Source organism: Nerophis ophidion, linkage group LG02 (assembly GCF_033978795.1).
Source record: "Nerophis ophidion isolate RoL-2023_Sa linkage group LG02, RoL_Noph_v1.0, whole genome shotgun sequence".
NCBI lineage: Eukaryota > Metazoa > Chordata > Actinopteri > Syngnathiformes > Syngnathidae > Nerophis > Nerophis ophidion.
The window spans coordinates 63,050,179-63,077,398 of NC_084612.1; the positions used below are offsets into that span (position 1 = coordinate 63,050,179).

A 27,220-nucleotide genomic window follows, 5' to 3' on the forward strand; every position below is an offset into this window, starting at 1 on the left:
TAATGACTTTACGCCATTTTTTATCACGATGACAATGCAAACCGTGTGCCATGAATAAGGTAGGTTCGTCAATTCGCCGGTAGATAGCGGCTTTAAAGAATAAATGTGAGTTTATCATTAATTGATTTGCGTGGACCCCAACTTAAACAAATTGAAAAAGTTATTCGGGTGTTACCGTTTATTGGTCAATTGTATGGAATATGTACTCTACTGTGCTAACTACTAATACAAGTCTCAAGCAATCAGTCAAACCAATTTGTGCATGCGTACTACTTCAAGTTTTTTTTTTTTGAATAAACCTTTATTTTTTAAATTTCAACATTTACAAACAGTTAAGAAATAATAATCAAAGTAAGAACAAAAACAGTACAAACAGCGCCAGGGGGTTGTAAATTCAAAGTAACTAAAAGATGCCAAGGCCAAGGCTGTCCTTTGTCACCGATTCTGTTCATAACTTTTATGGACAGAATTTCTAGGCGCAGTCAAGGCGTTGAGGGGTTCCGGTTTGGTAACCGCAGGATTAGGTCTCTGCTTTTTGCAGATGATGTGGTCCTGATGGCTTCATCTGACCGGGATCTTCAGCTCTCGCTGGATCGGTTCGCAGCCGAGTGTGAAACCTCCAAGTCCGAGTCCATGGTTCTCGCCCGGAAAAGGGTGGAATGCCATCTCCGGGTTGGGGAGGAGACCCTGCCCCAAGTGGAGGAGTTCAAATACCTAGGAGTCTTGTTCACGAGTGAGGGAAGAGTGGATCGTGAGATCGACAGGCGGATCGGTGCGGCGTCTTCAGTAATGCGGACGTTGTACCGATCCGTTGTGGTGAAGAAGGAGCTGAACCGGAAGGCAAAGCTCTCAATTTACCGGTCGATCTACGTTCCCATCCTCACCTATGGTCATGAGCTTTGAGTCATGACCGAAAGGATAAGATCACGGGTACAAGCGGCCGAAATGAGTTTCCTCCGCCGTGTGGCGGGGCTCTCCCTTAGAGATAGGGTGAGAAGCTCTGCCATCCGGGAGGAACTCAAAGTAAAGCCGCTGCTCCTTCACATCGAGAGGAGCCAGATGAGGTGGTTCGGGCATCTGGTCAGGATGCCACCCGAACGCCTCCCTAGGGAGGTGTTTAGGGCACGTCCAACCGGTAGGAGGCCAAGGGGAAGACCCAGGACACGTTGGGAAGACTATGTCTCCCGGCTGGCCTGGGAACGCCTCGGGATCCCCCGGGAAGAGCTAGACGAAGTGGCTGGGGAGAGGGAAGTCTGGGTTTCCCTGCTTAGGCTGTTGCCCCCGTGACCCGACCTCGGATAAGCGGAAGATGATGGATGGATGGATAAAAGAGTATATACATATATATATATATATATATATATATATATATATATATATATATATATATATATATATATATATATGTACATATATATATATATCCCACTTGCCCTTATGTGGGCCTACCGAGGATGTCGTAGTGGTTTGTGTTGTGGTTTGTGCAGCCCTTTGAGACACTAGTGATTTAGGGCTATATAAGTAAACATTGATTGATTGATTGATATATGTCCTAATTAGATTATCCAGAGAATAGTGCTTGATACCGTGGTAGAGCGCAATATATGTATGTGTGGGATAAATCACAAGACTATTTCATCTCTACAGAACTGTTTCATGAGGGGTTCCCTCAATCATCAAATCTCCTGATGATTGAGGGAACCCCTCATGAAACAGTTCTGTAGAGATTAAATAGTTTTGGGATTTTTTTCCCACACACACACACATATATTTATTTATATACACATATATATATATATATATATATATATGTCTTGATTGGATTATCCGGAGAATAGTGCCCGATACCGTGGTAGAGCGCAATATGTAGGTGTGGGAAAAAATCACAAGACTACTTCATCTCTACAGATCTGTTTCATGAGGGGTTCCCTCAATCATCAGGAGATTTTAATGGAAGCATTCACATACAATGGTTTATATAGAGCACAGAGTGGGTGGGTACAAGCAGGCGTAGGGTGTGGTGATTGGCTCATGTGTTACCTAGGAGGTGTTTCCGCCTGTGGCGGCATGTTGAAATGATTTCACTGCGCTTGTTGAGGGATGATAGCTCTGGATGATATATAATAAACAGTTTCTCTTTTAAGCATAAGTTGCATCTTTTATTACCACTGTTGTAAGGTGTGCTGGATACAAGAATTTGCCATGTTATTGAATATTCAACATTATTGTCTTTGAGGTTCCAAATGTGTTTGCTGAGTTCGGTAGAATTCTGCAAAGTCTGGTTTCTAAAGGAGGCGTTGTGATTATTCCATCTTGTTTTGAACGCTCCTTCGGTTAATCCTACGTACGTGTCGGATGTGTTAATGTCCTTGCGTATTACCTTTGCTTGGTAAACGACTGATGTCTGTAAGCACCTTCCGTTGAGAGGGCAATCAGGTTTCTTGCGACAGTTACATTAATTATTGGTTTCAGAGTCGTTTAGTCTGGGGGTAGGCAGTCCTTTTGCAATTGCTTTGTTGTGGTTTGAAATGATTTGTTGCATGTTATTCATACAGCTGTAGCTCAATTTAATGTTGTTCTTGTTGAATATTTTTCTTAGGGTGTTGCCTTTGGGGAAGTGTTTGTCGATCAGAGTGAGGAACTTGTGGCCGATGTTGGTTGAGACGTCTTTGCTGAATGGCGGATTGTACCAGATGATGTTGTTTCGTTTTCTGCTCTTTTTTGGTTGGTTTCCTGGGGTGGGTTCATAGGTGAGGGTGAAGTTGTATCCGCTTTCATCAAGTGCTTTCTGGTACGGGGGGGTTGCTTGGTCGAATTCAGCTTTGCTGGATGACAGCATCGATAGCCGTACCAGAAAGCACTTGATGAAAGCGGATACAACTTCACCCTCACCTATGAACCCACCCCAGGAAACCAACCAAAAAAGAGCAGAAAACGAAACAACATCATCTGGTACAATCCGCCATTCAGCAAAGACGTCTCAACCAACATCGGCCACAAGTTCCTCACTCTGATCGACAAACACTTCCCCAAAGGCAACACCCTAAGAAAAATATTCAACAAGAACAACATTAAATTGAGCTACAGCTGTATGAATAACATGCAACAAATCATTTCAAACCACAACAAAGCAATTGCAAAAGGACTGCCTACCCCCAGACTAAACGACTCTGAAACCAATAATGAATGTAACTGTCGCAAGAAACCTGATTGCCCTCTCAACGGAAGGTGCTTACAGACATCAGTCGTTTACCAAGCAAAGGTAATACGCAAGGACATTAACACATCCGACACGTACGTAGGATTAACCGAAGGAGCGTTCAAAACAAGATGGAATAATCACAACGCCTCCTTTAGAAACCAGACTTTGCAGAATTCTACCGAACTCAGCAAACACATTTGGAACCTCAAAGACAATAATGTTGAATATTCAATAACATGGCAAATTCTTGCATCCAGCACACCTTACAACAGTGGTAATAAAAGATGCAACTTATGCTTAAAAGAGAAACTGTTTATTATATATCATCCAGAGCTATCATCCCTCAACAAGCGCAGTGAAATCATTTCAACATGCCGCCACAGGCGGAAACACCTCCTAGGTAACACATGAGCCAATCACCACACCCTACGCCTGCTTGTACCCACCCACTCTGTGCTCTATATAAACCATTGTATGTGAATGCTTCCATTAAAATCTCCTGATGATTGAGGGAACCCCTCATGAAACAGATCTGTAGAGATGAAGTAGTCTTGTGATTTTTTCCCACACCTACATATATATATATATATATATATATATATATATATATATATATCCATCCATCCATCCTCTTCCGCTCATCCGAGGTCGGGTTGCGGGGGCAGCAGCCTAAGCGGGGAAGCCCAGACTTCCCTGTCCCTATTTATATATATATATATATATATATATATATATATATATATATATATATATATATAAAGTGTAAAGCCATACGCTCATCCATCCATTTACTACCTCCTGTCCTTTTTGGGGTCGCGGAGGGCGCTGAACCCCTCATGAAACAGTTCTGTAGAGATTAAATAGTCTTGTGATTTTTTTCCCACACATACATATATATATACTGCATGAAGGGAAGAAACAACAGCACATGTGTATATATATATATATATATATATATATATAACAAAGTGCAAAGCCATACGCTCACTCATTCATCCATCCATTTACTACCGCTTGTCCCTTTTGGGGTCGCGGGGGGCGCTGGAGCCTATCTCAGCTGCATTCGGGTGGAAGGCGGGGTACACCTTCCTGCCAGAAGCTTGTGGATGGCTACCAAAGCGCCTTATTGCAGTGGAACTTGCCAATGGACATGTAAACAAATATTAACATTGCTGTATGTATACTTTTGACCCAGCAAATTTGGTCACATTTTCAGTAGACCCATAATAAATTAGTAAATGAACCAAACTTCATTAAAAAAAATGTTTGTGATCAACAAGTATGTGCTCTAATCACTCTATCACAAAAAACAAGAGTTGGAGAAATGATTGGAAACTCAAGACAGCCATGACATTGTGTTATTTAAAATTGTATGTAAACTTTTTGACCACGACTGTAAATTTTCCATACCAATATGTTTTTTGTTTTTGTTAATTAATACATATCTAATCCCCTCCTATGACAGTTCACCATGCATCTGCTGGATGAGACCGTCTTCCTGGAAAGCGGCAATAGCCAATCTTCCCGAGCAAATGCATTTTGATGAGGTCAGTCCACGCTAATGAGTAATTATGACCTCCCTCATTGTGTACTGTAAGTGCCTTGTTAATCAGTGATCTACCAGTAGAGCAGCTAAACATATTTTCCACCCTGAGGGGGATCACGGAAGTGTCAAATAGAAGCTTGTTAACCTGAATGTTCGGTTTTGGTGGTTTTCCATGCTGTTGATTAAGGGTGCTTGATTTCCAATTGACGAGAAAACAAATGACTTTCGAGGTCTTTATCTGCTATGGGGAATCAATTAAGCAGGTAATTGTTGTTTGTGTTTTTCAGGTTGTGACTCACGGGTGAGTAGTACACATTTCTGAGTGTGAACGCTCATTAGATGTTATTTTCGACGGGCAGAAAATACCCATGCACGGTGAATGTTCATCAGATGCACACAAGGCAAGAACTACAAGAACATTTCCAGCTATTGGGCAGCTGTTGCCATGGTGATTACCATTGCTGTCTTGGTGCCCGGTGATGGAACATCAAAAAATATGGCACCATTAACCACGCACGCACATTTATGTGCATGCACAGATGTTCCCTACCCCCTTCTGGGTAGAAGGAAGCATCCTCTTTAATCTCTGCATCATCTTTAGGGAACATTTGCATCATTCCTAATGACCAAAACATTTTTTACTATCTTTTTAGGGACGTGCTGTTGTTTCTTCCCTTCATGCAATTTAACGAAGTCCAGTACAAAGGCTGTGTCTGGAAAATTCTGTCTCTTTTTTATCAGAACACAATAATGCCCAGTATTATATAGTAAGGGTGTTGGATAAGTGGTTCTCAAATGGGGGTACGCGTACCCCTGGGGGTACTTGAAGGTATGCCAAGGGGTATGTGAGATTTTTTTTTTAAATATTCAAAAAATAGCAACGATTCAAAAATCCTTTATAAATATATTTATTGAATAATACTTCAACAAAACTGTGAAAAAAAATACAACAATGCAATATTCAGTGTTGACAGCTAGATTTTTTGTGGACATGTTCCATAAATATTGACGTTAAAGATTTATTTTTTTGTGAAGAAAAGTTTAGATGAATCCAGATGGATCTCTATTACAATTCCCAAAGATTAAGTTGATGATTACTTCTAAGTAAGCGTCCATCATCTCAGGAAGCCATCAAGTTTACAGTATTTTTGGACCACTTGGATTGTAAAGTGCGTTAAAAGGCTCATATTTATTTTTCTACATTTCAAACGCGTACAGAACATGTAATGGTGGTTCATCGCTCAAAAGTTTGCTCAGATGATGTTTTACGGAGTGTTTTGGAGCCGCCTTGTGACTGTCTCTTTTTGTGGGCAGTCCTACTTACGTGCCTCCACTTCAACAACGTTATCTACCGTCATCTTTGTTGTAGCGGTAGTTTTTAGCGCTTCCATAGCGAGTCTGCTGACAGATATAAGTTAGAACTGTTCACTACTTATTAGAAATGGCAACAGTGAAGTGAATTATATGTATATAGCGCTTTTACATAGTGAAGCGTAATGTTTAGGTGCCATTTGGACCAGTGCGAGTGGCACGGGGAGTAGGTGGGTGGAGTGTCTTTGCCCAGGGACACAATGGCAGTGACTAGGATGGCAAAAGCGGGGATGGAACCTGGAACCCTCACTGCGTGGCGCAGTGGGAGAGTGGCCGTGCGCAACCCGAGGGTCCCTGGTTCAATCCCCACCTAGTACCAACCTCGTCACGTCCGTTGTGTCCTGAGCAAGACACTTCACCCTTGCTCCTGATGGGTGCTTGTTGGCGCCTTGCATGGCAGCTCCCTCCATCAGTGTGTGAATGTGTGTGTAAATGGGTAAATGTGGAAGTAGTGTCAAAGCGCTTTGAGTACCTTGAAGGTAGAAAAGCGCTATACAAGTACAATTTATTTATTATTATTTATTCTATGTGTAGAAATCTTTATTTATAAATGAATCACTTGTTTATTTTTAAACAAGTTTTTAGTTATTTTTTTTCCAAATAGTTCAAGAAAGACCTCTACAAAAGAGCAATATTTTGCACCGTTATACAATCTAATAAACCTGAAACTGATGACACAGTGCTGTATTTTACTTCGTTATCTCTTTTTTTTCAACCAAAAATGCTTTGCTCCGATTAGGGGGTACTTGAATTTTAAAAAATGTTCACAGAAAATAGGTTGAGAACCACTGGGTTAGATGGATATCAAATCAAATCAACTTTATTCATAGAGCACATTTAAAATTTACCACAGGGGTAGCCAAATTCCCCCCCCCCCCCCTTGGCCTCAGTCTGCACCCCCACTCCAGGGCCCAGGCTAAGACCGATTTTTTTAATTTTATTTTAATCTTCTATTCTTTTCTCCCATCCCCCCCCTTGTTTACCTGTATGTCATCTTTTTTGTAAGGGGCGCTGGAAGCCGGCAGACCCGTCAGCGATCCTGTTCTGTCTCCCTGTAATGTTTGTCTGATCTTGAATGGGATTGTGCTGAAAATTGTAATTTTCCTGAAGGAACTCTCCTGACGGAATAAATAAAGTTCTATGTAATCTAATCTAATCTAAAATGCGGTACAATACGCAGGTTAAAAGATAACACAAGAAAAAACGAGCAAACACAACACAACACAAACAGAGCACGATTTAAAAAATAATAAAAATAATAATAGATAAATAGCCCTGCGATGAGGTGTCGACTTGTCCAGGGTGTACCTCGCCTTCCGCCCCATTGTAGCTGAGATAGGCGCCAGCGCCCTCCGTGACCCTAAAGGGAATAAGCGGTGGAAAAATGGACGGATGGAAATAAATAAATTAAACATAGATACAGATAATATAAGAATATTATTCTTCCATCTGGTCCTTTTTGATCATGGAATTGTAGAAGAAACAAACAAAAACAACGAAAGTCTGGCTTGCATATATGCATTTTCATGAAAGAAATAAAAAAAAAATGAAGATGATTAATAATGCCCAGTATTATGTCATAGAGGTGTCAGTAAGAGACAGTACTACCACAACAAAAAAAACAAACACAGTTTTATGAGCTCTAGTGCTAAATTAAGGTCATGTTTTGCTTTGACGGCCAACCGGTGGTCTTGCGCACACGTGTTATATAACGTCTCGGTTTGTTTAAAAAAAAAAAAATTAAAAAAAATGGTGCTATGCGTCCATGTGTGCCATGCGAGATGTAGGCCAAGAGGAGCTCTGCATGTCGTTTCAGTTCACATGGCAGCTCGGTGACTCACTGCCGCGCGCTCACGCTTCACTGGGCACCAGCCGGGGGGCGCTCTTCTGGGCTGGGCTCATCGTGACTCGCCTCGAAATGTGCAAAACCTACATGGAGAGTGAGAATAAAGGGATGCAATCAAATCTGCAATCTTTGATGAATTAATTCTCCTGTTCAACACAGTGATTAGTGTACAAGACCCAAAACCAGTGAAGTAGGTACATTGTGTCATTTGTAAATAAAAACAGAATACAATGATTTGCAAATCCTTTTCAACTTATATTCAATTGAATAGACTGCAAAGGCAAGATATATTTATATTTGTTTGCAATCAATCATTGTGACAGGTCTCCAGCCGTCAACGTGTGGGTTGCAGTGACCATCGATGCAAGACGCATTGTAGCAGGTTTGACTCTTGTTTATTATTTCAATAACCAAGTTTTCGTTCCAGTCAGTCGCCCCAATTTATAGCGCGACCTCTCTTCCTGCTTTTCTCGGTGGCTGCGTCTTTCTCCTGGTCAGTATCGTTGTCCGATTTTCCTTCTCCTACTTCTGCCACCATTGCTCCTCCTTCTCCCCTTTTATGCTGCAGCAGAAGATGCTGGGATTGAGAGCAGTGTTAATTTTGACAGCAAAATTTGATTTAGTTTTAGTCATAGTCTTTTGACTAAAATGTAATTTAGTTTTAGTCATAATTTAGTCATTTAAATTGTTTTAGTTTTAGTTGACGAAATATAAGATTATAGACGAAAACTACAGTAGATTTAGTCGACTAAAGGGTAATATGTAAACGTACCCTTCAATTTCTGAAAGTCAAAGCAAAACAGCGGAAAAGTCACCGATACAAGTCGTATTTTGATGAAAATCATGTCTCAAATTTAGTATTTCACGAGTAAGCCGTGTAATAAACGGGATAACGTCGAGTGAGTTGTATGTTGTGGAAAATGCTTACCTTTTGTGATTTGGGGCTATGTAAATAAACATTGATTGATTGATTGATTGATTGACCTGTGTGTGGATTTCGGGGTGATTCGACTGTAAATGTTGCTTCAAGTTTGTTGTGTTTTTCCCCGTAATCCTGGCGCTGCATTTCTTACACTGCGTCTTGTTATCTTAGACGTCAAATATAAAATTTCCCCATATGTCCTCTGTCCTCTTCCTCCCCGGCGTTGACATGTTGTCTTCTGCAGCGCATTCCCGGGTCAGTCTCAAACGCAAACTACGTTTACGTAACTTCCTTACCACGTCGCTCTGATTGGTTCTCTTCCCAACTCCTCCCGCCTCTTCCAAACGAAATGAGTTCCGATTGGATCTCGTCTCTGGCAGACATTTTCGTCTCGTTTTTATTCGTTGACGAATATGTCAATACACCTCGTCATCGTCTTAGTCCACGTAAATTATTTTTTATTTAGTTATTGTCTCGTTTTAGTCAGAAAAAAAAGGTCGTTGACGATAACTATGACGAACATTTTTCGTCAACAAAATTAACACTGATTGAGAGCGGGTGTGCCGTTTACGCACCTGACTTGGATTGCTGCAGCGACGCTCCAATTGCGTCCCGCCTCTCCGCTCCGCTGCACGCTCCGCCTCCTGGCCGCCATCTCCGGGACGACCGCTGTCTGTCCTATCTTGCTGTCGGCTCCGTCTCTCAACAATCATTAATTAAGAATTTAAGGGCAGCAACACATTGCAAAAAAGTTAAAACATGGCATTTTTACCACCGTGTTACATGGCCTTTCCTTTTAACAACACTCAGTAAACGTTTGGGAACTGAGGAGACCCATTTTGGAAGCTTTTCAGGTGGAATTCTTTCCCATTCTTGCTTGATGTACAGCTTAGGTTGTTCAACAGTCCAGGGTCTCCGTTGTGGTATTTTAGGCTTCATAATGCGCCACACATTTTCAATTGGAGACAGGTCTGGACGACAGACAGTACAGTCTAGTACCCGCATTCTTTTACTACGAAGCCACACTGTTGTAAAACGTGGCTTGGCATTGTCTTACTGAAATAAGCTGGGGCGTCCATGAAAACGTTGCTTGGATGGCAACAAATATTGCTCCAAAACCTGTATGTACCTTTCAGCATGAATGGTGCCTTCACAGAGGTGTAAGATACCCAAGCCTTGGGCACTAATACACCCCAGACTATCAAAGCTGCTGGCTTTTGAAGTATAACAATCCTGATGGTTCTTTTCCACGACGTCCACAGTTTCCAAAAACATTTTGAAATATGGACTTTTCAGACCACAGAACACTTTTCCACTTTGCATCGGTCCGTCAAGCCCGGCAAAGCCGGCGGTGTTCCTGGGTGTTGTTGATGAATTACTTTTGCTTTTTATAGTAGTGTTTTAACTTGCACTTACAGTTGTAGAGACGGAATGTAGTTACTGACAGTGGTTTTATGAAGTGTTCCTGAGCCCATGTGTTGATATCCTTTACACAGTGTTGTTGGTTTTTTGATGCAGTACCACCTGATGGATTGAAGGTTCGTAATGTCATTAATTACGTGCAGTGATTTCTCCAGATTCTCTGAATCCTTTTGATGATATTACGGACCTAGATGGTGAAATCCCCAAATTCCTTGCAATAGCTGGTTGAGAAATGTTGTTCTTAAACAATTTGCTCACGCTATTGTTCAAAAAGTGGTTTGATTGATTGATTGATTGATTGGTTGAAACTTTTATTAGTAGATTGCACAGTTCAGTACATATTCCGTACAATTGACCACTAAATAGTAACACCCGAATACGTTTTTCAACTTGTTTAAATCGGGGTCCACGTTAATCAATTCATGGTAACCCTCGCCCTATCCTTGTTTGTGAATGACTGAGCATTTAATGGAAGCTGCTTTTATCATGGCACCCACCTGTTCCCAATTAGCCTTTTCACCTGTGGGATGTTCCAAATAAGTGTTTGATGAGCATTCCGCAACTTTCTCAGTCTTTTTTGCCACTTGTGCAGGCATCAAATTCCAAAATTTGCTAATATTTCCAGTTCGAACGTTAAGTATCTTGTCTTTGCAGTCTATTCCATTGAATATAGGTTGAAAAGGATTTGCAAATCATTGTATTCTGTTTGAATTTATCATTTACACAACATGCCAACTTCACTGGTTTTGGGTTTTGCACATGCTGTCAACACACAACTTAACTACTCTCGCATCATCAGCGAGAGTAGACCTTTTCATAAAGAATACCAGCTGGTGTTGGTTGGTGTTTTTTTTTAAGATTACACCGTCACAGCAAAAGCTGTGCATTAACATTGTAAATCGCACGCAGGAGTGAATAAGCTGCAGGATGCTGACCAGTCATGATTGAACTGCAGCTACTGCCATCTTGTGAAGATGATTGATACTACATCATCGGGAAGTTGCCAACAGCCACAGGCTTCTTATCAGTTAATTACAGTAGAGACTCCAATGGTTATTTTCTTTTGTACTAGTGACCATAAGGGACTCGGCGGTTAATTTAATAGAGGCATTCATCAGGGTATTTACATCAGACACACATGTTTGTCCAAATAAATCCAAAGAAAAAAAAATAAAAGTCCAAAGAATAACAGGTTACTGTAATCTACTTAAACAGTAAGCAGTAAATAAAACATGACCATGTCCACGGTTATTTAAATATTTTCTATGTTGAAATGCAGAAAGGCAATCCAAGACAATCATTGAAATACATTTAGGTTGTAAAATTCTGGAAGGGGATTAAAAAAAAATAAAAATAAATTAAGTCTCAAAAAAAAACATTGTCAGGACTTCTACAGAGCGTGTAAGATCTAATCAGTTCAGCGAGCATAAAAAAAAGATGAACTGTTTTTAATTTTTTTTTTTTTTTGTATTTTTACAATATATTTTCCAAAACAATGTCCTCAACAAGCACTGATTAGCAGTGTTTGGAAAATAACTTTTAAAAAGTAATTAATTATAGTTACTTCATTAAAAAAAAGTTATTTACTTACTAACATAATTACCCAATTTTGTCAAGAGGAGTGGTCAAACATTCAACCAGTAGCTTGTGGATGACTACCAAAAGCGCCTTATTGCAGTGAAACTTGCCAACGAACATGTAACCAAATATTAACATTGCTGTATGTATACTTTTGACCCAGCAGATTTGCTCACATTTTCAGTAGACCCATAATAAATTCATAGAAGAACAAAACTTCATAATGTTTTTCGTGACCAACAAGTATGTGCTCCAATCATTCCGTCACAAAAAAAATAAGAGTTGTAGAAATGATTGGAAACTCAAGACAGTCATGACATTATGTCATATTTGCCAACCTTGAGACCTCCAAATACGGGAATATATATATATATATATACACGTATATATATGTATATATATATATACACATATATATATGTATATATATATATACACATATACATATATATATATATATATATATACACATATACATATATATATATATATATATATGTACATATACAGTATATATATATATATATATATATATATATATATATATATATATATATATATATATATATATATATATATATATATATATGTATATATGTCTTGATTGGATTATCCAGAGAATAGTGCTCGATACCGTGGTAGAGCGCAATATGTAGGTGTGGGAAAAAAAATCACAAGACTACTTCATCTCTACAGAACTGTTTCATGAGGGGTTCCCTCAATCATCAGGAGATCTCCTGATGATTGAGGGAACCCCTCATGAAACAGTTCTGTAGAGATGAAGTAGTCTTGTGATTTTTTCCCACACCTACATATATGTGTATATATATATATATATATATATATATATATATATATATATATATATATATATATATATATAAGCAGAAAGGAGTGAGCTTAGGGTTGAATTGTCCATCCTCTTTCTATTCTCTGTCACTTTTTTTTTGGACATTACTACTTGCCGTCGTTTGGAAGCAATGCATGATGGGAATCCGGATGTTGTGCGTCAGTGTATTAGCTTGCCGACTGGAATAAACACGCGCTGAGAAATTGCTCCGTGCCTGCCTACTTTATGGGTTATAGAGAGACCTATGGATACCGGAGACATATACCTGTATAATAGTCTCCTTCTTGTTGTGTGTGTAGTTGCGCACTGAGCTCCAAAAGCCGTAGATGTTATAACGTGACTGGGCCAGCACCCTGTTTATATGAAGGAAAAGTGGACGTGATGACAGGCTGTCCTCACTCCGGTCCGGCTGGAAATCGCGAGAAATTTGGGAGAATGGTTGTCCAGAGAGATTTTCGAGAGAGGCACTGAAATTCGGGAGTCTCCCGGAAAATTTGTGATGGTTGGCAAGTATTCATTATGTTCTTTGGGACTGCGTGGTGCAGTGGGGAAGAGTGGCCTTTTCCAACCCGAGGGTCCCTGGTTCAATCCCCACCTAGTACCAACCTCGTCACGTTTGTTGTGTCCTGAGCAAGACACTTCACCCTTGCTCCTGATGGGTGCTGGTTAGCGCCTTGCATGGCAGCTCCCTCCATCAGTGTGTGAATGTGTGTGTGAATGGGTAAATCTGGAAGTAGTGTCAAAGCGCTTTGAGTACCTTAAAGGTAGAAAAGCGCTATACAAGTACAACCCATTTATCATTTATTTACCATTTCTTTACAAGTGTATGTACATTTTTGACCACGACTGTATGTGTTGTTACATTCCTGGCGAAAAGAGTTCTGCTCTGCAGTATTACAGTAGATGTCATCACCGAGCTCTTGTAAAAAGAGCTCAGCAGCGCATGCACTTTTTGCGTCGGATGAAAAGAGCACTGCTCCCTCCCCCCATTCTCACCACATTCTCCAGAGGCACTATAGAGAGCCTGCTGACCAACAGCATCTCTGTCTGGACTGGAGCCTGCAATGCCTCAGTCTGGAAGTCTCTCCAGAGAGTGGTGAGGACGGCGCAAAAGATTATCAGGACTCCTCTTCCTCCTTTCCAGGAGATCGCAAAAAGCCGCTGCCTGACCAGGGCTCAGAAAATCTGCAAAGACTCCTCCCACCCCCACCAAGGACTGTTTTCACTGCTGGACTCCAGGAAGAGGTTCTGCAGCCTCCGAAGCAGAACCTCCAGGTTCTGTAACAGCTTCTTCCCTCAGGCCGTAAGACTTTTGAACGCATCATAATTAAATTATCCCATTAACTTCCCCCAAAATGGATTAACTCGCTGGAATAAAAAGACAATATAACATACATCCATAAACCTGGATGCATATGCAAAAGTGCAATATATTTATCTGTACAGTAATCTATCTATTTATATATGCACCTTATTGCTTTTTTTATCCAGCACTACCAAGAGCTAATGCAACGAAATGTTGTTCTTATTTGTACTGTAAAGTTAAAATTTGAATGACAATAAAAAGGAAGTCTAAGTTTAAAGGCTTAATTGGAACCATTCTTAGGATTCTTTCAAACAACCAAGAAAGGATATCACATTACACTCAGTGGTTCATAAAAAGCAAAGCAAAGTCTGCAGCTCTAAATCAGACTCTTATAAAATCCTGAAGTGATCTATGTCAAAAGGTTAATATTGATGGTGGGTACAGTGTGATACCATAACACGCTTCTTAGAGATCATCTGAAGTGTTCCTTAGTTGAAATCTCTAAGCTCTTCTTTAAATCCTCTTCCTTTTGTGTCTTATTTTCTTTAAAAAAAAAAAAAAAAAAAAGCAAGCTTAGTGCAGATGCAGAGTGGTGCACCACTCATGCTGTAATGAAGGCAGACACACAGAGGGTGGAATCATGCGTTTGTTTTAGACTGAAAGAGACCCCTCAACATATAGCTGCTGTCTGCCGCAGTGACTCTGGAAAACCATAATCCTTGGACCCACTTGAATCAAATCGAGCATGCAGGAATACTGTTGGTGTTTGCATGTGTCAGTCCTGCATGTGCTGCCAACAGGAAATTAGGTATTGACCAGAAGGCATGCGGGATTTACTTCATGTTGATAGAAGAGGACGGCACAGGAAGGAGGTGCTTCCATTTGCCGTACGCCATCTCATGCACGCTCGCAGGAAACCCCTTTGACTGCTTGCACACGGCACACAAGCGCTACCAGGCTGCAGCACGACACACACACACACACACACACGCATACAGTGGAGTGGTGTATGATGTAGGAGGAGGATGACAGGAGGGAGGAGGGGGTGCGTGTGAGTGAACGTAAAAGAAGGAAGGGAGGCGGGGGGTGAGATAAGCCGAGCGTGCAGCATCCCTTCAGCAGCATTCGGCTTGCAGGAAGTCAGGAGGCGGCAGTAGCAGCAGCAAGAGTTTTGAGGGGGGAACGAGCATCAGCACCTCACCCAAAGGGGGCGACGCCACACCTCTTTTGCAGACACACAACCAGACAGGTGAAACTGGGAGAAGCTCAGGGGAAGGAACAACACTTTGGAGATCAAGGCTGCGTCCATCGCTTCATCCATCCATCCCTCCATCGCTGGGACTGATATGCTCGCTGCCGTTCGTCCAACCTCTAACCTTGCGTCGCCGTAGCCGTCTCAGCCTGCCCGCGTGTGCTCCCCCGTCGCCTCATTTGACAACTGACCAAGAGGAACCGAGACAGGAACCCCACTCTGCCATCATGAACTTCCTCCGCCGCCGCCTCTCCGACAGCAGCTTCATGTCCAACCTGCCCAACGGCTACATGACGGACCTCCAGAGGCCGGACCCAACTGCGCCCCCTCCCCCGGCTGACACGTCCCCCTCCCAGCAGGCACCCACTACCACCACCACGTCCTCTCCGGCCCCGGCCCAATCTCCCACCAAGGCTCCGCCTCTGTCCCAGGCCCCGGCCAGCTCGCCGGCACTTCAGGAGCGCCGCCTGTCCCAGCAGGCTCAGCAGCCCCCGCAGGCCCAGTCCTCCTCCTCTGGTGGTTCCTCTGGATTCTTCAGCTCCTTCAGCTCCATCACTAACGTGGTCAAGCAGACAGCCGCATCCGCCGCCGGGTTTGTGGAGCAATCAGCTCCTTCTCCATCCCTCTCCAAGAAGTTTAAGACCCTACTGGTCATTGACGAACTTCAGCATGAGTGGTAAGTCACCTCAGGGAAGGGAGGGGAGGGAGCTTACTGGAAGGATGGTGGCGTGCTTTGGCTTTTGCTTTTGCTGAACCATGCACACACGCATGGTTTGCTATTCTGACCATTTGTTATAGATCAGCAACTATGTACCCTTACAACCTGGCAGATGGCATGTTCACGGTGTGCTCACCTGCTTGTGTGTGGATGTGTCAGAGAGCTGTAAGTAAGTGGACGGCAAAAGTTGCCTAATGGGCTATTACCCTTATGCTAACAGCCCATACATCATCCACTGTCATTGAGGAGCCATGTAGCGCTGAATAAAACATCACCCTCGACGAGAAAATGTTTTAATAGGGCTTCCATGGCGCCTCACTCGCTGCAGACGGTTTCAGGAATTCCACTTTTTAAGGTCACAGATTTGTGTCCAAGTGGATTTTACATAGCTCCACCTGGCTGAATCATTGTCGTTGGATGTGTTGCAAGTCGTGTGGTTTAGTCCCTGCATTTCGGGACTTGAACCTGGGTTGCCGGCATGAGAGACTAATTAATTAACTAACTACCGAGTTAAAAGCTCGGGCTCGGAACCCAACAGCCAGTACTGCTCTTGAGGTTGTCAGGGAGTGAGGTTTACCAGCGTACCCATGGCCCAGCCACAGTACTGGTCTCCCAAAACCTCTCTCCCACTGTAACCCACGTGGATCAGCCAGGGATTTTAGCTCTGTAGTCAGTTAGTTAGTTAGTCTTGTCTCGGAATTAGAGACAAGCACAGTGGTCTCTAATTTCGGCGACCCAGGCTCGAGTTCCGGGCGGAAAAGAAAAGCTGTTATTGGCAATAGTCTCTACTAAACCAGGGCTGTTTTAACCTTGAACCAGTTCAATGTTTCACAGTACAACATATTATTTATTTATTTGTAGACAGACATAATTTTATATTACATTATTGTTTCTGGCTTCACGGTGGAAGAGGGGTTAGTGCGTCTGCCTCACAATACGAAGGTCCTGCAGTCCTGGGTTCAATCCCGGGCTCGGGATTTTTCTGTGTGGAGTTTGCATGTCCTCCCCGTGAATGCGTGGGTTCCCTCCGGGTACTCCGGCTGCTTCTCACTTCCAAAGACATGCACCTGGGGATAGGTTGATTGGCAACACTAAATTGGCCCTAGTGTGTGAATCTGAGTGCGAATGTTGTGTGTCTATCTGTGTTGGCCCTGCGATGAGGTGGCGACTTGTCCAGGGTGTACACCGCCTTCCGCCCGCTTGTAGCTGAGATAAGCACCAGCGACTCCAAAGGGAATAAGCGGTAGTAAATGGATGGATGGATAGATTGTTTCTTTTGTTAATATCAGAGTCTGTTCTGCAAACAGGTCATCCCTAGAAGTACACAGCTTATGGACAGGGACCCACAGTTAAAATATACATAATCAAATAATATACAACATGCAGTACAATACAATACATTTCAAAATCTACCCAGCAAATACCCATTTACAATTTCATTTATGAATAAAAAAGGAATCTTTAAATCCACCAAATTAGTCTGAAATATCCTATTATTCAAATTTGATTAAAAGGTCGCACCTTGAAGATCTTTGATAATCTCGTCATACATACAGAGGTCAAGACCAAACTTATACGACTAATGTGAATTCCTCAACCATTTTAATGTGATTTATGATCAGATTAAATACATTTTGCCCATGACAGTTTTGGACTTGTGTTGTTTTTTCACGTGTGTGTGTGTGTGTGTGTGTGTGGTGTTCAAATTCCTATCCGGTGCTCTTATTTTGTATTGTCACTTCCTCTGTCTTGCCATTGAGCATTGGCCATCCACACCTGTCACTGATTGACAACTGGGACACACCTCTTTTAGTTGCCAATATTGGCTGGCATGATTTACTCCTTTTGCTTTAATGTGGTGCAGACAGCGGCGCTGTATTCATACTGCTTCACAAAGTCGACTAAATGGTCTGTCATGTTTTTAAAGATCCATTTCTTTAATTCGGTGAATATCATCCCCTTCTTCTTCTCAGCAGTGTCCTTCACACTCACTTTCTCACTTCCCATTGTGAGGTGTCAATCTCTAGCTATGAGCTAACGCTACCAACTGAGACCAGATGTTTTGGGCATTCTGTGGCATTCGCTATGCCAACGAGCGGTGGGGCCTCTCGTAACCCACATTTTTGTTCGCGACCTTAAGTATAAAAATAAAAACATATCATAAAATTGTTGCATCAATTTTGCATCAGTTTTCGAATGCCATCCCTGTGTAACAAACTACATTTGAAATTTGGCGGTTTAGTTCGGTTGGTAGAGTGGCCGTGCCAGCAACTTGAGGGTTGCAGGTCCGATTCCCGCTTCCGCCATCCTAGCCACTGCCGTTGTGTCCTTGGGCAAGACACTTTACCCACCTGGTTCCAGTGCCACCCACACTGGTTTGAATGTAACTTAGATATTGGGTTTCACTATGTAAAGCGCTTTGAGTCACTAGAGAAAAAGCGCTATATAAATATAATTCACTTCACACTTCACTTCACATTAGTCTGCTTGCCAGCAGAAATCAACTGCCCAATGAAAGACATCAGTGTGTTTTTTTACTCAGTTGTTGCTTTTTTCCTATCCCTCCATCCATTTTCTTCCACTTATCCGAGGTTGGGTCGCCGGGGCAGCAGCCTAAGCAGGGAAGCCCAGACTTCCCTCACCCCAGCCACTTCGTCCAGCTCCTCCAGGGGGATCCCAAGGTGTTCCCAGGCCAGCCGGGAGACATAGTCTTCCCAACATTTCCTGGGTCTTCCCCTTGGCCTCCTACCATTTTGGATGTGCCCTAAACACCTTCCCAGGGAAGCGTTCGGGTGGCATCCTGACCAGATGCCCGAGCCACCTCATCTGGCTCCTCTCGATGTGGAGGAGCAGCGGCTTTACTTTGAGTTCCTCCCGGATGACAGAACTTCTCACCCTATCTCTAAGGGAGAAACCCGCCACCCTGCGGAGGAAACTCATTTCGGTCGCTTGTACCCGTGATCTTGTCCTTTCGGTCATAACCTAAAGCTCATGACCATAGATGGGGATGGGAACGTAGATCGACCGGTAAATTAAGAGCTTTGGCTTCCGGCTCAGCTCCTTCTTCACCACAACAGATCGATACAGCGTCCGCATTACTGAAAACGCCGCACCGATGCGCCTGTCGATCTCACAATCCACTCTTCCCTCGCTCGTGATCAAGACTCCGAGGTACTTGAACTCCTCCACTTGGGGCAAGATCTCCTCCCCAACCCGGAGATGGCACTTCACCCTTTTCCGGGCGAGAACCATGGACTCGGACTTGGAGGTGCTGATTCCCATCCCAGTCGCTTCACACTCTGCTGCGAACCGATCCAGTGAGAGCTGAAGATCCTGGCCAGATGAAGCCATTAGGAACATATCATCTGCAAAAAGCAGAGACCCAATCCTGCGGCCACCAAATCGGATCCCCTCAACGCCCTGAATGCGCCTAGAAATTCTGTCCTCAAAAGTTATGAACAGAATCAGTTTTAACTAATATAAACCAAGGAACCGTAGAACAACATGATTTTAGTAGATTATTGGAATGCTTGTGTTTTACTATGTACAAGGATGAACAAGGAAGGGCACAGTTTGCCCCTACTTGCAGTTTTTTAAATGATTAATTTATAGCTTATATACAGTAACACTCCAGTCCTGTTAGTGATGTTCACAATGATACTGACAGACAAACAAAACAAATCCTCCATTTGCCTTTCGGTTCTGCGACAACAATAATATTCTGCCTTCGCTCGGATGTAGGCAAAAAACCTTAAATATCAACGTCTGAATGTTCAGTCTTCTTGACCAGTGTTTTTCAACCACTGTGCCTGTGTGGGATGCAGTCTTTTGTGCTGTGGGAGATTATCTAATTTCACCCATTTGGGTTAAAAATATGTTTTTCAAACCAGTAATTATAGTCTGCAAATTATGTGTTGTTGTTGAGTGTCCATGCTGTCTAGAGTTCGGCAGATGAACCATTTATACTCTTCCATATCAGTAGGTGGCAGCCAGAAGGTAATTGCTTTGGAGATGTCGGAGACAGCAGGAGGCACCGTGCAGGTAAAAAGGTGTCTAACGCTTAAACAAAAATAAACAAAAGGTGAGTGCCTCTAAGAAAAGGCATTGAAGCTTAGGGAAGGCTATGTAGAACGAAACTAAAACTGAACTGGCTACAAGGTAAACAAAAACAGAACAGAATGCTGGACGACAGCAAAGACTTACTGTGGAGCAAAGACGGCATCCACAATGTACATCCGAACATGACATGACAATCAACAATGTCCCCACAAAATGGATAAAAACAAATGAATTATTATTGATTGCTAAAACAAAGTAGATGCTGGAAATGTCGCTCATTGGAAGACATGAAACTGCTACAGGAAAATACCAAACAAAGAAAAAAAGCCACCAAAATAGGAGTGCAAGGCAAGAACTAAAACACTACACACAGGTAAACTTAAAATAAGTCACGGCGTGATGGGACATAGTTTAAAGTCATATCCAACAATTGTGACAACGACTTTTTACTGTCAACTGAGTTTCGTTTTTTAATTATTTCCGCTGGTGGTGTGCCACTGGATTTTTTTAACGCAAAAAATGTGCCTTGGCTTAAAAAAAGGTTGAAAAACACTGTTCTAGACTCTGCGTCCTTGAAGTCAGCTATTGCTCCTGCGTCGTTCAATAAGAATCCTTCATCCAACAAAGCTAGATTATGTTCTTGAAATATGTAGTTGCTTTTGTCAGAAAATGTCACAGTATAAAGATCCGCTATAGTTGCAAACCCCATTAAAGTAATTACAGATTTCCTTCACAACCCCGAGAGGATTATCTATGTCTGTTTTCTATGCATGCATGACTATTTATATTCAAAGGGCTTCCGACACAGCGTTGGCCTGAATGTGAACGTGAGCTCTGCAGTATGTTAATCCTGTGTCTCTTGCTGCGAGTGTTTTGGTGGCATACGATTAGATGGCTACCACCCATGATGTAGTGACGACTGAATGTGAGAAGACGCCTCAGCCTGTAGCCATATCCATAAAAAGCATGCAGGACCAATCAGAATGCAAGCTGAGGTGCATACATTTAATCGGAATAATACATGAATTAGAAACTATAAGTGATAATGTAATAGGCCATCATGATTGCACTGTTTCATGTTACTTAAAAGTTCTAGTTCTAAACACACAAAGCCTGAAAGGTCAACTTTAATTAGAAACGGCATATCAATGTATTGTGATAGTTCGGAACAGTAATGCAGTGAAATTGCTTCACTGAACCTAATTACAAAATCTTCCCATTTTAAGTAGACAATATTTCATTGTAAGTGCTCAATTTGAATATTAATGGAATCTCGTCCCTGGTCTGAAGGTGCTTAGAGACATAACTTTGCTTCTTGCGGTAGGGTCGCAGACTAAATGTTATTGATTTTCCACTCAGCACGGAAGAATACTTTTTAAACCTTGCCACCGTAGTGTGTTGTCCAAAATATAGCTTTGATGTTGGAATTTAGACTGTTTTAAAGGTGCTTTGTTTGGGACCTATTTAGATTTAATGCTAATGAGCTAATAAGTGTGAGGCCTCAAAAAGCGCTATTGTGTACTGTGGAAGTTGCTTCCTCGCAGTCCCACTGTCAGACACGGCACAGGAGCCCAACGTGCAGGTTTTAACAAGGTCTTCATATTCACAAAAGTTTTCTCAGTCACGTCCGTATCCTCTCTCCCTCTCTGCTCCCAGCCGCTTACCGTTAAAGACAATAGATGAATAGATTAACACGTACCACCTGTGAAGTCTAATGACCTGCCAGCTGTGTCTCGCAGTCAGCACTGCAACGCCACCGTCTGATGGTGCTCTGTCCTCAGCACCATGGACAGATGCGGTGACCTTTGCTCCTGCAGGCAGCGCTGGCTACACCTCCCTCCACATGTACCTTACCCACTTTTTAGATTTATATCATAACTCTGCACATGTCCAAAGCAATAGATGCCATCCAGCACATACAACAGCGTAACATTTAGGGAGTGAGACAGGACAAAAACGTTGGCAATACTAGTGTAGCTATGTGATCTACAGTGCCAGCATTAGACTCACATTTTGCCAGGTTAGTCTATTCGCAAAAAAAAATTAAATCTGAATGCGGATATTTGGCAGAGCTCCAGGATAAGGATGGAAAAGATAATGCACACAAGGGCAAAAACAAAAGGTCTAAAGTAGACTAAAAATGAACCATAGTAGCAATATAAAATATATATGTATACAGTATATACAGTATATTATATATACTGATATATTATATTATTAGTATTTCATTATATATCCGACCCAAAAGGGACAAGCGGTAGAAAATGGATGAATGGATGGACATATATACCAAATACTATAGAAATGGTATTCATTACCTCCCTGCTTAGCACTCAGCATCCAGGGTTGGAATTGGGGGTTAAATCACCAAAATGATTCCCGAGTGCGGCCACCACTGCTCCCCTCACCTCCCATGGAGTGGACTAAGGGGATGGGTCAAATGCAGAGGGTAACTATCAGTGTTCTAAACAAGAAATCTAACTAAAGGTGTTGTCATGTGCATGAAGAAGAAAGTTGTTCCTTCATGATGTCATAAAAAACTGCAACTTTAATTAAAGGCTTAGTGGCCACATGCGTGGACAGCACCTTTTAGCTCTTATTTCCAAAATTGTGTACACTACTGAGTTGGGGTCTTATGGCCGCTTATGTGGACACTTATACTGCCATCTGGTGGTGTCAGAAGAGTATAACATACAATGGAATTTGGGGAAAAAAAGTGTAAAAATAAGAATTAGCACGTCACTAAATATGAAGTACACGTTTGTGTACTTATGGACTAAGTACATCATATCAAAAGATAATTCTTAGTTTTTATTGTAATTAGGGTCTGTCAAAATGTGGACTATGGTGTGGTTTGTTTTCCCGGAATGCAAAGGATCTGGACCAGACATGGCGTGAAGGTAAAGACATGTTCAATCTATTACTATGAAAAAATGCACAAGGCGGAGAACAAACTTGGCTAAGAAAACAAAAAGTAGTATAAAGGCAGAGCTATGGACATAAAAATGAAAGACACTAACTGTGGTATTAATAAACAAAAACTTTTTTTGGTGGCGTGAGCAGGGCAGCATGAACTATGATATGAAGCAGGTATGAAACAGAGTGTAGAGTACAGAGTATAATGACGCCAGGCCGACTGCCTGGCAATCACAAGCTTAAATAATAGTGACATGATTATTGACAGGTGCGCGAGTCCAAACAAATCAGGTGCGTGCGTTCAAGTGAATCAGGTTAACTAATTGGTCGTCATGGTAACCAAAGAATGGAGTGTAAACAATAATAAATATGGCAGTGCCATGTTGGCATTTTGTTTCCATAACTTGAGTTGATTTATTTTGGAAAACCTTGTCACATTGTTTAATGCATCCAACGGGGCATCACAACAAAATTAGGCATAATAATGTGTTAATTCCACCAGTGTACGGTATATATCGGTACCGATTGATATCTGAATCGGTATTAAGAGTTGGACAATGTCGGAATATCGGATATAGGCAAAAAAAACAAACATTATCGGACATCCCTAGTTTGGATTGGTGTTATTTTGGGGAAATAATTACTAAAAATATAAATTATAAAATGTCAATGCAAGGATCTGCCAATGTGTTAACAGTAATCCAAGTTCCTCTATACAACAGGAGCCCCCTAGTGTTTCTTGGAATTTGCTTTAAAAAAATGTTTGCCTTCTAAGTTTTGAACTGAACTGAGGGTATTGCGTCAAACCCGGGCCAGGTTTCCCCCCGGGGCACCAGTTGAATAGCCTTGTTGTTATTTAGGGTTGATTTTGCTGTCAGAGTTTAATAATAAGGTTCATTGAGTCAAATTAGGACTATACGACACAACCTTTCAAACCCTTTCAAAAATGCAAAAAGGCTCATTATTTCTGGTAGGAGCAAAAGCAGCATGGAACATTTCACTGGTCATAACAACTTCAAAGCTCACCTGCATTCATTCACACCTGCTTCAACAGCTGCCCCAGTTAATTACAGCTTGTGTTGTCCACATGCAGATGTAAATGCTGCACTCGCTTGGAATTTATTTGACATAGAAGGCATTACCATAACGCCTGCACAGCAGACATGGCATCTATAAAGCTATATACCGAGGGTCACTGGTTCAAATCCCACCTAGAACCAACCTCGTCACGTCCGTTGTGTCCTGAGCAAGACACTTCACCCTTGCTCCTGATGGGTGCTGGTTGGCGCCTTGCATGGCAGCTCCCTCCATCAGTGTGTGAATGTGTGTGTGAATGGGTAAATGTGGAAGTAGTGTCAAAGCGCTTTGAGTACCTTGAAGGTAGAAAAGCGCTATACAAGTATCCATCCATCCATCCATTTTCTACCGCTTATTCCCTTTCGGGGTCGCGGGGGGCGCTGGCGCCTATCTCAGCTACAATCGGGCGGAAGGCGGGGTACACCCTGGACAAGTCACCACCTCATCGCAGGGCCAACACAGATAGACAGACAACATTCACACTCACATTCACACACTAGGGGCCAATTTAGTGTTGCCAATCAACCTATCCCCAGGTGCATGTCTTTGGAAGTGGTAGGAAGCCGGAGTACCCGGAGGGAACCCACGCATTCACGGGGAGAACATGCAAACTCCACACAGAAAGATCCCGAGCCTGGATTTGAACCCAGGACTGCAGGACCTTCGTATTGTGAGGCAGACGCACTAACCCCTCTCCCACCGTGAAGCCGCTATACAAGTACAACCCATTTATTTTATTTATTTACAGTTTGAAATAAAATGGTCCCATAATCATTTAGATCTATGGAGATAGTAGTGCCTTGACATATGAGAAGGAAACTAGACTGAAGAAAAACAAAAGCTGTTGGTTTCTCATTTGGGCGATTAATAAATGTGGATTCAGCCACACGCAACACGTGCTTGAAGGTTATAAGCAAAGTCTTGTAAATAATGTAGCCTTGTGTCTTTATTTTGGAACGAGAGGGTATTTAACCCTTGTGTAATGTTCATATTGTTGTTACTCAGCCAGCGTTCGTGGGTCTGATAGACCCGTAGCATTTTGTGGCTTTTAATGCCTCACAATCAAACATTTTTTATGTTAAAATACTGAACAGATGTTTATTGGGATAAGGTAAACATCTGTTCAGTATTTTAACATACAAGTGTTTGATTGTGAGGCATTAAAAGCCACAAAATGCAACGGGTCCATCAGACTCACAAACGCTGGCTGAGTAACAACAATATGAACGTTGTACGGAAAATTTCTCTGCCAGTTTCTGCATCCCAAAGGGATTCTTCTTTGGAGTTTCTGCACCTGCGGTTCCCACACAAGGTTGCAACATTGTTTGTCAACACTGTCTGCTCTCATTTTCTCGCACATTTGACCCTCAGATGTTCTGTGTACCTACACTCTGTCCTTCTCCTGTCTAGGCACCTGGGAGGTTGTTGTATGCGTATGGTACACAGAACATCAATTTTCACACTTATATTAGCCCTGGGTCCAGTGGACCCAGCCATCTTATACTGTATGTAATAAAAATGTGTAGGGGGTGGTGTATGGTGTGTGTGGTCGTCAAATATGTATTCTGATATATATTCTTCACATAAAATGAGCCAAAGTCAGTGAGTCTCAGTTTGAAAAATGTATTAACTGTATAATTTTTTTTTTATAAAGAGTGAAAACGGGTCCCACAGACCCGAACACCACACAATGGTTAATCCTACCCCTTGTTCATTGCATGGCAGTTCCTAACACATTTGCTGATGCACTTCAATCACTCAATCAATCAAGCAATCACATTTTTTTATGAACCCCTAATAACAAGTGCCTCCAGGGGTGTCACAAACAAAGATGACATTCCTTGATCTGAACCTATACCTGGGCAAAGAAACACTTCAAAAACTGGGAAAAAGAAGAAATATTGGTAAGTGACTACGGATGTGGGGAACCCTTTCCAATTAATGCTGAGCATCAGAGATTATTGGAAGCCCTCAAACCCTTTTAAGGGGACGAACTACATGTCAACTTATATAATTGGAAGTGAATACCTTAAGTGGGAAAAAAAAATAGTTTTAACCAAGTCTCACTGAGACCAATATAAAAAAGAAGGGAAAAAGAAGAAAACTTGGGAAAGGGAGACCCCCCTACTAAGTGACCAGCTGCAATGGATGCTGAGTGGGTACAAATATTAAATTGTTACAATAATAGATCATGTGAGGGTCTAGTCCAGGGGTGCCCACACTTTTTCTGCAGGCGAGCTACTTTTCAATTGACCAACTCGAGGGGATCTACCTCATTTATATATATCATTTATATTTATTTATTTATGAAAGAGGCATTTTTGTAAACAAGTTAAATGTGTTTAATGATAATACAAGCATGTGTAACACATATAGATGTCTTTCTTTCACAAAGACAAGAATATAAGTTGGTGTATTACCTGATTCTGATGACTTACATTTATTGGAATCAGACAGTAATGATGATAACGCCCACATTTTCAAATGGAGGAGAAAAAAAGTTGTCCTTTCTGTACAATACCACATGAAAGTGGTTGGTTTTTGGCATCTAATTCATCCAGCTTCCATACACTTTACAAGAAAAACATTGGCGGCAAATTCCGTAGCTTGCTTGATTGACATTCACGGCACCCGAGGGTCTTATGAGATGACGCTGGCTGCTGCCAGTTCATTATTATGAAAAAATGACAGAGAGGAAAGCGAGAAACACTTTTTATTTCAACAGACTTTCGCGCCGTCCCTTCCGTCAAAACTCTAAAGGCCGACTGCACATTTCCTATCTTCACAATAAAAGCCCTGCTTCATGCTGCCTGCGCTAACAAAATAAGAGTCTCGGAAAGCTGGCGTGCACAAGTGATGTGCACGCCAGCTTTCTGAGGGATCGCTTGTGCACGCCAGTTTTCCGAGACTCTGTATTTAGTTAGCGCAGGCAGCATGAAGCAGGGCTTTTATTGTGAAGATAGGAAATGTGCAGTCGGCCTTTAGAGTTTTGATGGAAGGTACGGCGCGAGAGTCTGTTGAAATAAAAAGTGTTTCACGCCTTCCTCTCGGTCATATTTTCATAACAATGATCTTGCAGCAGGCAGCGTAATCTCACAAGACCCTCCGGTACCGTGAATGTCATTTAAGTGACGTCTTGGTGAAGATTGATGATC

At 42.0% G+C, this 27,220-nt stretch overlaps 1 protein-coding gene across 4 annotated transcripts in view; it reads left to right on the forward strand.

Moving 5' to 3' along the window:
• The first annotated feature begins 16 nt into the window (after positions 1-16).
• syn2b (synapsin IIb) overlaps positions 17-27,220 on the forward strand; it is a 226,436-nt gene continuing 199,232 nt past the window's right edge. The window contains exons 1-3 of one of the 4 annotated variants that reach the window (XM_061888185.1): positions 17-59; positions 4,668-4,749; positions 5,036-5,049. In XM_061888185.1, coding sequence (XP_061744169.1) covers positions 4,687-4,749; positions 5,036-5,049 — 77 coding nt within the window. In that variant the 5' untranslated portion in view covers positions 17-59; positions 4,668-4,686. Of the gene's footprint in view, positions 60-4,667; positions 4,750-5,035; positions 5,050-15,123; positions 15,972-27,220 lie in introns of those variants that run through there. The other 3 variants (XM_061888194.1, XM_061888176.1, XM_061888168.1) reach the window with 3 other exon arrangements.